This window comes from Nicotiana tabacum, unplaced genomic scaffold, assembly GCF_000715075.1.
Source record: "Nicotiana tabacum cultivar K326 unplaced genomic scaffold, ASM71507v2 Un00089, whole genome shotgun sequence".
NCBI lineage: Eukaryota > Viridiplantae > Streptophyta > Magnoliopsida > Solanales > Solanaceae > Nicotiana > Nicotiana tabacum.
The window spans coordinates 183,498-195,605 of record NW_027438327.1 but is presented as its reverse complement, the minus strand read 5'-3'; the positions used below and the strand labels follow the sequence as shown (position 1 = coordinate 195,605).

The following is a 12,108-nucleotide window of genomic DNA, read 5'->3' as shown; positions in this document are numbered from 1 at the left end:
CTCATACAATAAAAGGTTCATATATTTGATATAAAAGGATGGGTCATGTACCCATGGTTGTATTAAGAAAGCTTCATATGTTTTAGAAAACTAGTAATTTTCATTTAGAGCATTGATATTTGTCCTTTAAGTAGACAAACTAGAGTTCAATTTTCTCATAGTACCAATAGATCAACAGAACCCTTCCTGTTAGCTCATCTTGATGTATGAGGTCCTTTTAGAGTTTCTACTTATAATGGTATGAGATTTTTCTTTATTATTATAGAAATTACTCCGGGTGGACATGGAATTTTATGATGAGAGTTAAATTTGATGTCTCAAGCTTAATTAAATCTTTCATTGCTATGGTTTTGAATCAGTTTGGTTGCAAAATTAAGATATTTAGGTCTGATAATGGCTCGGAATTCTTTAATAGTATTTGTAGAGAATTTTTAGGGTGCATGGGATTGTTCATCAGAGTTCTTGCCCCTACACCCCACCGCATAATGGAGTGGTTGAAAGGAGGCATAGACATATCCTTGAGACAGCTAGAGCTATCAAGTTTCAAGCAGGTTTGCTTGCTAGATTTTGGTGTTGTTGCATTAAGGCGGCTATGTACTTTATCAACAGAATTTCTTTAACTGTTTTGGGTAACAAATATCCTTTTGAGTTGTTATATCGGAAAGTTCTTATTTGTCACATATGAGAGTGGTAAGTTGTTTGTGCTTTGCCACTATATTGCCTAGACATGACAAATATAGTCCTAGGGCAATTAAGTGTAATGATTCAACTAGTCGTTTTGAACTTTAGAACTTCATTCCCCTATTTGAGACTTTTCGTATATTTGTTTGATAATTTATAACTTGTTGGGATGGCTGGTTTGGTTCCCGAGGGGTTCCAGGGTGATTAAAAATACTTAGTTCCTAATTAGAGGCATAAGGTTAGAAGAGTTAACCAACGTCAATATTACGCGTAAAAAAATCCCAGATTAATATTGTTAAGGTTCCAATAAATTTGTATGATGATATTGGACTTGTACGTATTTTTAGTTCAGGTCACGGGAGGATTGGAGTTGATTCGGTGCTTTTAGTCCAAAGTTGGAATTTTAAACTTAAGAGAATTTGAGATTTTTGGTCAGGTGCTCGATTATTGGTGTTGATGTTATTTTTTAGTAATTTGAGACACTGGACAAGTTTGTGTAGGGTATACAGACTTGTTAGAATGATTAGACGGGGTCCCGAGGGGCTCGGTTGAGTTTCGGGGTGATTTCAGATCATTTTGAGCTAAGTTGGATTTTCTAGTTTTCTGTTGTTAGTGGTGTGAATCGCGATCACATGGATTGTGTTTCAATGGCGTAAAAGGTTTTTCTAGGGGAAGTTTTGTCCTTCGCGATTGCGCGGGAAAGCTCGCGATCATGTAGTGTTAACTGGTGAAGCATCACGATCGCACGAGGATGTTCGTGACTGCGTAGGAGGATTCTGGGGGCCATGGTGTTTCTCTTTGCGATCTTATGCAGAGGGTCGTGATCTCATAGGTGTTTGCATGGTTTCTCTTCGTGATCGTGTGGCACTAGGTCGTGAACACAACTCACATTGTGGCTTTAGGGTATATTATATCCAGATTTCGGGATTTAGCCTATTTTTACCATTTTTGAGTTTTGGAGAACGGGAAGAGGAGATCTTGAAGAGGGATTTTACTACAATCTTGAGATTAAGTAATTTTTATTTGGATTTGATCATATATCTTGATTTTTCGTAGATTTCTACACCAAAACTATGGAATTAAAAGGTAAAATTTGGTATTTTGTCTACAACTTAAAAGAGTGTATTTTGATGTTTTGAATACTAATTTAGACTCAAATTTGGAAATTAATCACATATTTGGATTCGTGGAGTTATTCAACAAGATTCAACCCTAGATGCGGATTTTAACCATGTGGGCCCGAGTTGACTTTTGTTGACTTTTTGAGATTTAATTATTGAAGCTTTATTATTTGAAATTAATTTTTATGACTTTATTTGACCTTGTTAAGTATTGTTGGCTAGATTTAGAGGGTTTAGAGGTCACGGATAGAGGGAATGTCTTATTGGACGATGGAGGCTTATTTCGGAAGAGGTAAGTATCTTTCCTAATCTTAGTTTGAGGAAAAATGCCTTAGGATATGACCTTGTTTGCTAATTGTAGCGTGTTGAGGAAAACTTATATGCGAGGTGACGAGTGTATATGCGGGTGTCATAGTTTATTCATGTTCGGGGTAGATTTTTAGCTTCTCTATGGCTTGTTTAGCTGTGTATTCTTTTTGACTTGTGCTTTATTTTGATTGTATGACTACGTGAGCATATTTATTCATGCTAGAGATCATGTTTAAGTTTATGATATCATCATTTGGCATGACGGCCTATTCTTGAGATGTTGATATACATGATTTAGTTGTAGTCATACTTTACATCTTAAACATACATCTGTAACTCTATTTATTATGTCCTTGTGCATATTATTTATTATCTCTTGAGCATATGCATACATTCTTGGAGACAAAGATCTTGATATATATTGGTATGCCCATGGCACATTTGGACTTTATGAGCGAATCGACATCATTATGGAACGAGGTTTCTGCCGTACAACGTGTGAAAACAGATCCACCCCTAGGTTCGCTCTCCTATGTTCTCTCTTGGTGGCGTACATACAGAGTTTATGAGACACTAATGAGCGTCAGTTTGGGATGGTATTGGTTGATGAGTTGGACGTAAAGGTGGAAGCTTTGATCTCCGAAGTGAATCCTTTATTTTATACCATGCATTTTACTCCCTCCGTTTCAATTTAGATGATGTAGTTTGACTTGGCATAAAGTTTAAGGAAAAAAAGAAGACTTTTGGAATATCTGGTCCTAAAAGCTTAAGGGGCAAAAGTTTTGTGAGGCAATAACTTTTTTATGGCTATAAAAACTTTTCATTAAGGGTAATGTGAGTAAAATAAAAAGTTTAAAGTTAAATTATTTTCAAATATAGAATGTGTCATTCTTTTTTAAACAGACTAATAAGAAAATTGTGTCATCTAAATTGAAACAGAAGGAGTATATATTTTCTATGCATATCTTCTAAACTCCTACTTGATGCCTCTGTTATGTGCATTGGTTTTGGTAGGCGAGATAGTACGATTCATGATTTAATGTATAATTCATGGTATAACTCTTTCCATTGCTTGCTATGTATATGCTTGAACTGTATAGGTATATTTGCTATTGAGTATCATATGACTTGAATCTCGCAACTGCTTCACCGAGATTAGTCTTGATACTTATTGAGTACACATTGTCTTCATACTCATACTACACTTCTACATATTTTTGTGCATAATCTTGCATTGGCACTAGTGAATTTCAGGAGGGTGCCCAATAACTGACTTAAGAGACTTGAGGTAGTACTGCTTGATCAACCGTAGACCGTTGAAGTCACCTTCTTTTCATTTTCATACTGTTTATCTTATTCATATAGTACTATTGTACTTATGAGACTCAGTTGTATTTTCTCTTAGTATCTCATGACTTCATACTACCAGATTTTTGGGAGTTATTTTGTAGTATTACCACTGTTGGTTGATGTTGTGAGACTTATTATGCTTTATTTATATCATGTTTGCATTTTACCCCATGTCTTACTTATTTTGGTTAATTTGGATGTTGGCTTATCTAGCGGGTTGGGTTAGGTGTCATCACGACAATGGTGAGATTTTGGATCGTGTCAAAGTTGGTATCAGAGCTCTAGGTTCATGGGTGCTATGGGTCATGAGCATGTCTAGTAGAATCTTGTGGATCGGTATGGAGACGTCTCTATTTATCTTCCAGAAGGGGATGAGACATTTAGGAAACTTCACTTTCTTTATTCCTCGATGTGCCACTTTGTTTCATCTTGATGTTTGAATTTTTACTCTATTATTATCTCATAGATGGTGAGGACGCGTTCATCTGTAACTGGTAAGTAGGAGCCAGCCGCTACTAGAGGTAGAGGTAGGGGCAGAGATAGGGCTGGAACCTAGACTAAGGCACGTGCAAAGGAACCTAGAGGTGAAGCACATGCAGCTACTCATGCTCGTGCTAGGGTCGTTTTTGAGGAGCCACCTATAACTCCAAAGGTGGACCAAGTTCCAGATCAGGTTGTTCCACCGGGTCCAACTCAGGTTTCAAGGGATTTAATGCTACTCTAGTGCTTTAGGACACTATGGTTTAGATTTTAATTTACTTCGACGATTTCATAGGTCAGGATAATTTCTGTGGTCCTCGCTACTTCTTAAGCTGGAGGGGTAGCACAGACCCCATCTACTCACACTTCAAAGCTAGCCGTCGCTATGTTTCAGACTCTAGGAGTTCTTGTTATTCTACCAGTTGAGATAGTTCAGCCTATTATTGTGGTTAGGCCTGAGGCTAGGCCTATTGTATTTGTTGATGAGTAGAAGATGATGAATCGGTTCCTGCAGTTAGATCTTCCACATTTGATTGTAATCCCACAACTGATGCTCAGGACTTTTTGGATAGGGCCATGAGAGTTTTCGCAACTTGGGCCTTGTGGAGTCCAATGTAGTTGATTTCACTACTTTTCAATTAAGAGGGCCAATCAAGATGTGGTGGCATACTTATGAGCAGAGTAGACCAGCAGGGTCACTTCCTCTCACTTGGACTCAGTTTTTGACTCTTTTTCTGGAGAAGTTCATTCTACTCACTTGGAGACACGAGCAATGCAGTTAGTTCGAGCACTTGCAGTTGGATGTTAAGACAATTACTCAATATGATAAACAGAGTTGTCGTGCGATGCAGCTTTTCCGATTCCCTCCGAGATGGAGAAGGTATGAAGGTTTATTGAGGGTCTTAATTACGGTATCATGTATAGGATGGCACGAGAGGTTGAGATGGAGACTACCTTTTACCAGGCTATAGAGATTGCAAGGAGGTTGGAGTGTATCCCTAGGTAGGGGAGAGAGAGAGAGAGAGAGAGAGAGAGAGAGAGAGAGAGAGAGAGAGAGAGAGAGAGAGAGAGGAGAGGAGAGAGAGTCCAAGAAGCCTCATGGTACTAGAGGATTTAGTGGTGCCCACTTTTGGGAAAAGGGCCATTATGGTAGAGGCCATCTTGGCAGGCCATTTCAACAGTTAGCCATGGGTTCCAGAGTGCTCATTTAGGATAATTGTCATATGGAATATCTACCATACGTGGTTCTTTAAGGGGGTATTCTGGTCGTCTGGGTAAGACTCAGTCCTAGCAGCCACACCAGTAGAGGAGTAGCTAGGGTAGAGATTCGAGGCATATAATGAGGGATTATCCCAGGCTTTGGAGTGGTATATCTCAGGATGGTACTTAGGCTATGATTCTACTCTAGTTGCTACACCATTTGCCCAACCAGCTAGAATTAGAGTTCATGCAGTTAGAGGTTACCCTAGAGGTGGAGTCTAGGCGGGTGAAGGCCAGGCTCATTGTTATGCTTTTCCTAGTAGTCTCAGAGGCAGTTGTAACCGATGCAGTATTTACATGTATTGTTTTAGTCTATCATATAGATGCTACGGTATTGTTTGATCTAGGTTCTACTTATTCGTATGTGTCATCTTACTTTGCATCATATTTGGGTATGACTCGTGATTCTTTGGATATTCCTATTTATGTGTCTACGCTTATTGGAGATTCTATTATGGTAGATTGGGGTTGTCGGTCTTGTGTAGTTACTATTAAATGATATGATACGATCGTTGATGTTTTGTTGTTGGATATGGTTGATTTTGAGGTGATTCTTGGCATGGATTGGTTATCTTTGTATCATGCTATCTCGGATTGTCACACTAAGATTGTGACTTTAGCTATACCGGAGTTGCATAGATTAGAGTAGAGAGGGTATCTTGGTCATTCTATTGGTAGGGTGATTTCATTTTGAAGGCTCGGCGTATGGTTAAGAAGGGATGTCTAGCATATTTGTCTTTTATTCGGGATTCTAGTGCAGAGGTTTCTTCTATGGTTCAGTATCAGCTATGACAGAGTTCTCAAAGGTGTTCCGCATGTATTTGCCGGGTATGCCACTAAATAGGGTGATTGATTTTGGTATTGACTTAGTTTCTGGCACATAGCCATATCTATTCTACCCTACCGCATGGCTCTAGTGGAGTTGAAGGAATTAAAGAAGAAGTTGCAAGATTTTCTTGATAAGGGATTCCTTAGATTGAGTGTTTCTCCTTGGGGAGCACCTGTGTTGTTTGTGAAGAAGAAGGATGGTGCTATGAGAATGTACATTAATTATAGGCAGTTGAACAAGTTTACTATCAAGAACAAGTATCCATTGCCTTGTATTGATGATTTGTTTGATTAGCTTCAGTGTGCTAAGGGTATTCTCTAAGATTGATTTGAAATCGGGTTATCATTAGTTGAAGATTAGGGCTTCGAATATCCTTAAGATAGCTTTTATGACTCGTTATGATCATTATGAGTTCTTGGTGATGTCATTTGGTTTGACTAGTGCTCCAGTAGCATTCATAGATTTTATGAACTAGGTGGTCAAGCCTTATTTGGACTATTTATGATAGTGTTATTAACGACATCTTGGTTTACTCTCGTAGTAGGAGGAGCATGACACTGGAAGCAATAAGACTGTTGTGGTTTTTAATTCTCAGTGACGGGAGAAGCTCAGACTTGGGTTAATTCTCTCCTCATAAACTCCATCACTACTTGGGAGGAATTAGTCGAGCAGTTTTTTAACAAATTCTACCCACCCAATAAGACTGCCAAGCAAGTTGATGAGATATTGAGCTTCATGCAGAAACCAGCTGAAACATTGCAAGAAACGTGGGAGAGGTTTAAGGGGATGTTGGTCAAGTGTCCATACCATGGCATTCCTGATCAGATGTTGGGGCAAAGGTTCAATATGGGATTGACAGACAGCTAGAAGGACAATGTTGATGCTTCAGCAGGTGGAGCATTTTCGAGCAAATCATTCAAAGAATGTAAGGTCTTACTTGATAAAATGGTTCAAAACTCAGGATGGAAGATAAGAGACTTTACAATCACTCAAGTAGTTCACTCAGTAGCGCTAAACCCAAACAACTTCATGGCAACGAATATGGCTACCATGATGACGCAATTGAGTATCCTAACCAAAAAGATTGATGAGTCAGGCCAAAAGCAGGTGCACATAGTTGACACGACAAATGGAGGATTATGCACACCATGCATTAATCAGCCATATGTGTGCTCGTGGAGTGGTGAGAGGGACAATCATAACTATCAAGAGAATATGAACTATGTGGGCAACTATGGAGGCCAGAGACAAAGTGGTCAGACTTGGGGACAACAGAATCAACAATATAGGCCAGCACAACAACAATACAATAATAATAATCTCGGAGTTGTACGACCACAGGGTCAGGTTGTGCCTTATCAATGAAAATAAGGGTACAATTAGCAGAATCAACAACTAGCTTATCAACAACCTCAACAACAACAGATAGTGAGACAAGATGATGGGTTATTCAAAATTAAAGGAATGCTGCAAGAACTCATTGGGTCCAGCGGGAAATGGAAGAAAAGGTCCACCAGATGCAAGAAAAGGCACACCAGATGCACGAAAAGGTAGTATCACATGACTCAACTATCAAGGGCATTGAGATTCAACTAGGGCAAATATCCATGGCCCTTAACAATTGTCATCAAGGGACGTTACATGCGGACACACATGTTAACCCGAAAGAGCAGGGCCCGAAGCAGTTGATGGTTGTGAGTCTAAGAAATGGTAGAGATCTTGATTTAGTGCAAGAAATTTCTCGAGAGGGCCGACCAACTAAAATACTTGTGTCAGTGCCAATTGGGGTAGATGAGTCAACTAAGCTAACAGAAGTAAGAGTGCAACCAGCCCAGGAGGAACTAAACAAGGAAAAAAAGGTTGCAAATAAGACTGAGAAAGTGCAAGAGAAGGCATTAGAAAAAGTGCCTGAGCAGGATATAACTCAAACCATAGGAAAGAAGTGACCCCCGGCACCCTTCCCGCAAAGGCTGGCCAAATATCAGAAGGATGAGTATATATAAGAAATTCATGGAGATGTTGAAGCAGATTCAGGTGAACATCACATTGATTGATGCCTCGAGGGATATTCCTGGTTATGCAAAAATGAAGAAGGACTTGATGTCTCGCAAGTTCGACTTTCAAGACTTGGCAACTGTTACACTGACTAAGACTTATAGTGCTATCGTGACGAGACCCATAGTTGATAAGCTATCCGACCCAGGGAGTTTCACAATCCTGTGCACAATAGGCAGCTATGCTTTTGCTAAAGTATTGTATGATTTGGGGGCGAGAATAAACTTGATGCCCTTGTCTATCTATAAAAGGTTAGGCATTTGAAGAGAAATACCCACATCCATGTTACTACAGCTAGCCGACCGAATGGTGAAGAGGGCATCAGGTATACTTGATGATGTACTTGTGCAGGTTGGAAAGTTTGTGTTTCCAGCAGATTTTGTCATTTTGGACTGCCAGGTTGATGAAGAGATTCCCATAATTTTGGGAAGGCCATTCTTGGACACAGGGAGATCTCTGATTGATTGTGAAACTGGGGAGCTAAAGATGAGACTAAACAATGAATAAATAATGTAATGTGCAGAAGTATATGCGGCAACCCAGTGAGTTTGCTAATTGCTCTCTGATTGAAGCCGTGGATGTGATTATGGAGGAGAAAGATGAGGCACTGAACGCAAAAGACCCCCTAGTAGCCTGCCTTATGAACTTAGAAGAAGTAGATAGTGAGGACTTGGCGGAGTGGGTTTTGTCCTTTGAAGGCCAAGGGTACTCGAAAAGAGAGCTCGAATTCGATCCTTTACACTTAGAAGAAAGAAAGACTCGTCCAGCTAAGCCATCAATTGAAGAGCCACCACAGTTGGAGCTAAAATCGTTACCATCTCACCTTAGGTATGCTTTCTTGGGACCTAGCTCGACATTACCTATTATTATCTTATCTGGTTTATTAGACGTGCAGGTAGAACAACTTTTGCAGGTTCTGAAGGAGTGCAAGACTGCAATTGGGTGGACCATTGCACACATAAAGGGTGCCAGCCCAACATTTTGTATGCATAAGATTCTACTACAATATGGGCACAAACCGTCCAGAGAACATCAAAGAAGGATGAACGCCAACATGAAAGAAGTGGTGAAGAAAGAAGTGATTAGATGCAGGAATCATCTTCCCCATCTTTGACAGCAACTGGGTCAGCCCAGTTCAGTGTGTGCTAAAGAAGGGTGGGATGACTGTAGTGCAAAAGGAGAACAACAAGTTGATCTCAACAAAAAAAATTACGGGATGGCGAATTTGTATGGATTATAAAAGATTGAACAAGGCCACCCGAAAAGACCATTTTCTGATGCCATTCATTGGTCACATGTTAGATAGATTGGCAGGGAGGTCTCACTTCTGCTTCCTAGATGGATACTCGGGGTATAACCAGATCTCTATTTCCCCAGAGGATAGAAAGAAAATGTCATTTACCTATCCGTATAGTATATATGCCTTTCAGAGAATGCCGTTTGGCCTATGCAATGCACCGCCACATTCCAAAGGTGCATGATAGCCATCTTCACAGATATGGTAGAGGACATAATGGAGGTTTTTATGGATGATTTCTCAGTGGTGGGGAACTCATTTGATGACTGCCTATTGAATTTGAAAAGAGTTTTGAAGAGGTGTATAGAGACTAATCTGGTACTGAACTGGGAAAAATGTCATTTCATGGTACAAGAAGGTATAGTCTTGGGACACCTGGTATCAAGTAAGGGCATTGAAGTGGATTGTTCTAAGGTTGATGTAATTGAGAAGTTGCCTCCACCCACTTCCGTCAAGGCCATAAGAAATTTCCTTGGTCACGCTGGCTTCTACAGGCAGATTATAAAAGACTTTTCCAAAATTGCTAACCCTTTGTGTAAATTGCTTGAAAAAGATCACCCTTTTTGTGTTTTCTGATGACTGCAGGGTAGCTTTTGAGGAGTTGAAGAAGGGACTGGTGGTGCCCAACTGAATTACACAATGACCGAGAAAGAGATGCTAGCAGTGGTGTTCGTATTTGACAAATTCAAGTCATACCTGATAGGCTCTGAAGTAATTGTTTATACTAACCATGCTGCTCTCAAGTACCTAATTCTGAAAAAGAAGTCAAAGTTGAGCCTGATTCGATGGGTGCTACTGCTGCAAGAGTTTGACTTGGAAATTTGTGACCAAAAGGGAACGGAAAACCAAGTTGCTGATCACTTGTCTAGGCTTGAAGGAGTTGAAAAGAGGGTTGAGTTGGAAGAGATTATGGAGACTTTCCCAGATGAATAACTTTTAGCCACGAGCCTTGAGGTAGCGCCATGGTATGCCGATATTGCAAACTACCTGGCCAGCGATATTGTTCCCTATGACTTGTCCTTTATGCATAAGAAAAAGTTCTTTCGTGATTGTTGCATGTATTTCTGGGATGAACCATATTTATTTAGGATTTGTATTAATAACATGATCCAGAGATGTATTCCCAAGATAGATCAAGCTTTTGTTTTGCAGGCATGTCATGCTTCGCCTTATGAAGGCCATTTTGGAGGAGTAAGAACAGCTGTTAAAGTATTGAAGTCGGGATTTTATTGGCCGCCGTTGTTTAAAGATCCACACTTTTCGGTAAAGGGATGTGATGAGTGCCAACGGATGGGGAATATTACCCCTTGACATGAGATGCCCATGAACGCAATTCAAGAGGTGAAAGTATTTGATGTATGGGGAATCGATTTTATGGGACCATTTGTCAGCTCATATGGCAACAAATACATACCGCTAGCTGTGGACTATGTCTCAAAATGGGTAGAAGTCGTGGCACTCCCAACAAATGATGCAAAGGGAGTTATTGGTTTTCTAAGAAAAATTATTCACCCGATTTGGCACTCCAAGAGCGATCATCAGTGATGGAGGCGCCCACTTCTGCAACCGAGCCTTTGAAAGGTTGTTGGAGAAATATGGCATTCGCCATAAGGTTACCACTCTGTATCACCCGCAAACAAGTGTGCAAGTGGAGGTGTCAAACAGAGAAATCAAGAGTGTTTTGACCAAAACTGTAAATGCTACTCGGACTGATTAGGTGAGAAAAATGGATGATGCACTATGGGCCTACCGCACTGCATTCAAATCTCTGATTGGTATGTCACCATACAATTTGGTATTTGGAAAGGCGTGTCGCTTATCGGTGGAGTTAGAGTATAGAGCTTTTTGGGCGTTAAGGCAATTAAATCCTGACTTGGTGGCCATTGGTAATAGTAGAGTCACAGAGCTGCATGAACTTGATGAGTTCCATTACCATTCTTTTGAGAGCACCGGGCTGTACAAAGAAAGGATGAAGATGATGCACGATAAACATATTCAACAGAGAATTTTCAAACCCGGAGATGTCGTGTTGTTGTATAACTCAAGATTGAAATTATTTTCGGGTAAGCTGAAATCTAGATGGTCGGGACTATTTAGAGTTGTGCAAGTGTTCTCAAGTGGAGGTATAGAAATTGAATATGAGGATGGAACGAACGGGTTTAGAGTCAATGGGCAAAGGTTGAAACATTACTTTGGTGTGGATGAGGAAAACGTTGTATCGGTGATTCATTTGAAGAAGCCTCAAGTGTTGAGTAAACCTTGAGTTCGATTTTTTGAGTTGTGCCGCAACGTTAAATCATGCGCTTCATGGGAGGCAACCCATTGTAATGTTGTATTCGTCATGACGTGACATTAACTAGGGGGCTCGTTAGGAGAAGCTTAACTAGAATTTTCTTTTTGGTTTTAGGCACTAACAAGTTTTTAGTTAAATCTTGGTGTTTGAACATGCACTGGAACACGTTGGGAGGTCATAATGCTTGGAGTAGTTCACAAAATTGAATGAAAACCACCTAAGTACACTCCGGACCTCGCCAAGCGAGGCACGAATCATGTGAAATAGCTGGCATCGCGCGCTCTAAAGTGCCCTGGACCTCGCTACCTACCTCGCGCAGCACAGTCTGTGGCGCAATGGACCGCGTTGTATCCCTCACGCCGCACATATCCTAGCACGCTCATCCTTGATATAGAGCTCATGTCGTCCAGTCTCTTGCTCGCTACCCATCTCG

At 40.3% G+C, this 12,108-nt stretch overlaps 2 protein-coding genes and 1 non-coding gene across 3 annotated transcripts; 2 read left to right on the top strand and 1 right to left on the bottom strand.

The window, feature by feature from the left end:
• Positions 1–6,738: 6,738 nt before the first annotated feature.
• Positions 6,739–6,845, bottom strand: LOC142178956 (small nucleolar RNA R71). Its single transcript, XR_012707112.1, has one exon. It is a non-coding gene; the product is annotated as a small nucleolar RNA R71 (small nucleolar RNA).
• Positions 6,846–8,040: 1,195 nt separating this feature from the next.
• Positions 8,041–9,199, top strand: LOC142178955 (uncharacterized). The gene is made up of 3 exons (XM_075248776.1): positions 8,041–8,280; positions 8,380–8,484; positions 8,609–9,199. The coding sequence occupies exons 1-3, from the start codon at positions 8,041–8,043 to the stop codon at positions 9,197–9,199; spliced, it is 936 nt and encodes a 311-aa protein (XP_075104877.1).
• Positions 9,200–11,108: 1,909 nt separating this feature from the next.
• On the top strand, positions 11,109–11,645 carry LOC142178954 (uncharacterized). The gene has a single exon (XM_075248775.1). It carries the CDS (start codon positions 11,109–11,111, stop codon positions 11,643–11,645), a length of 537 nt encoding a protein of 178 aa, XP_075104876.1.
• The last annotated feature ends 463 nt before the right edge of the window (positions 11,646–12,108 follow it).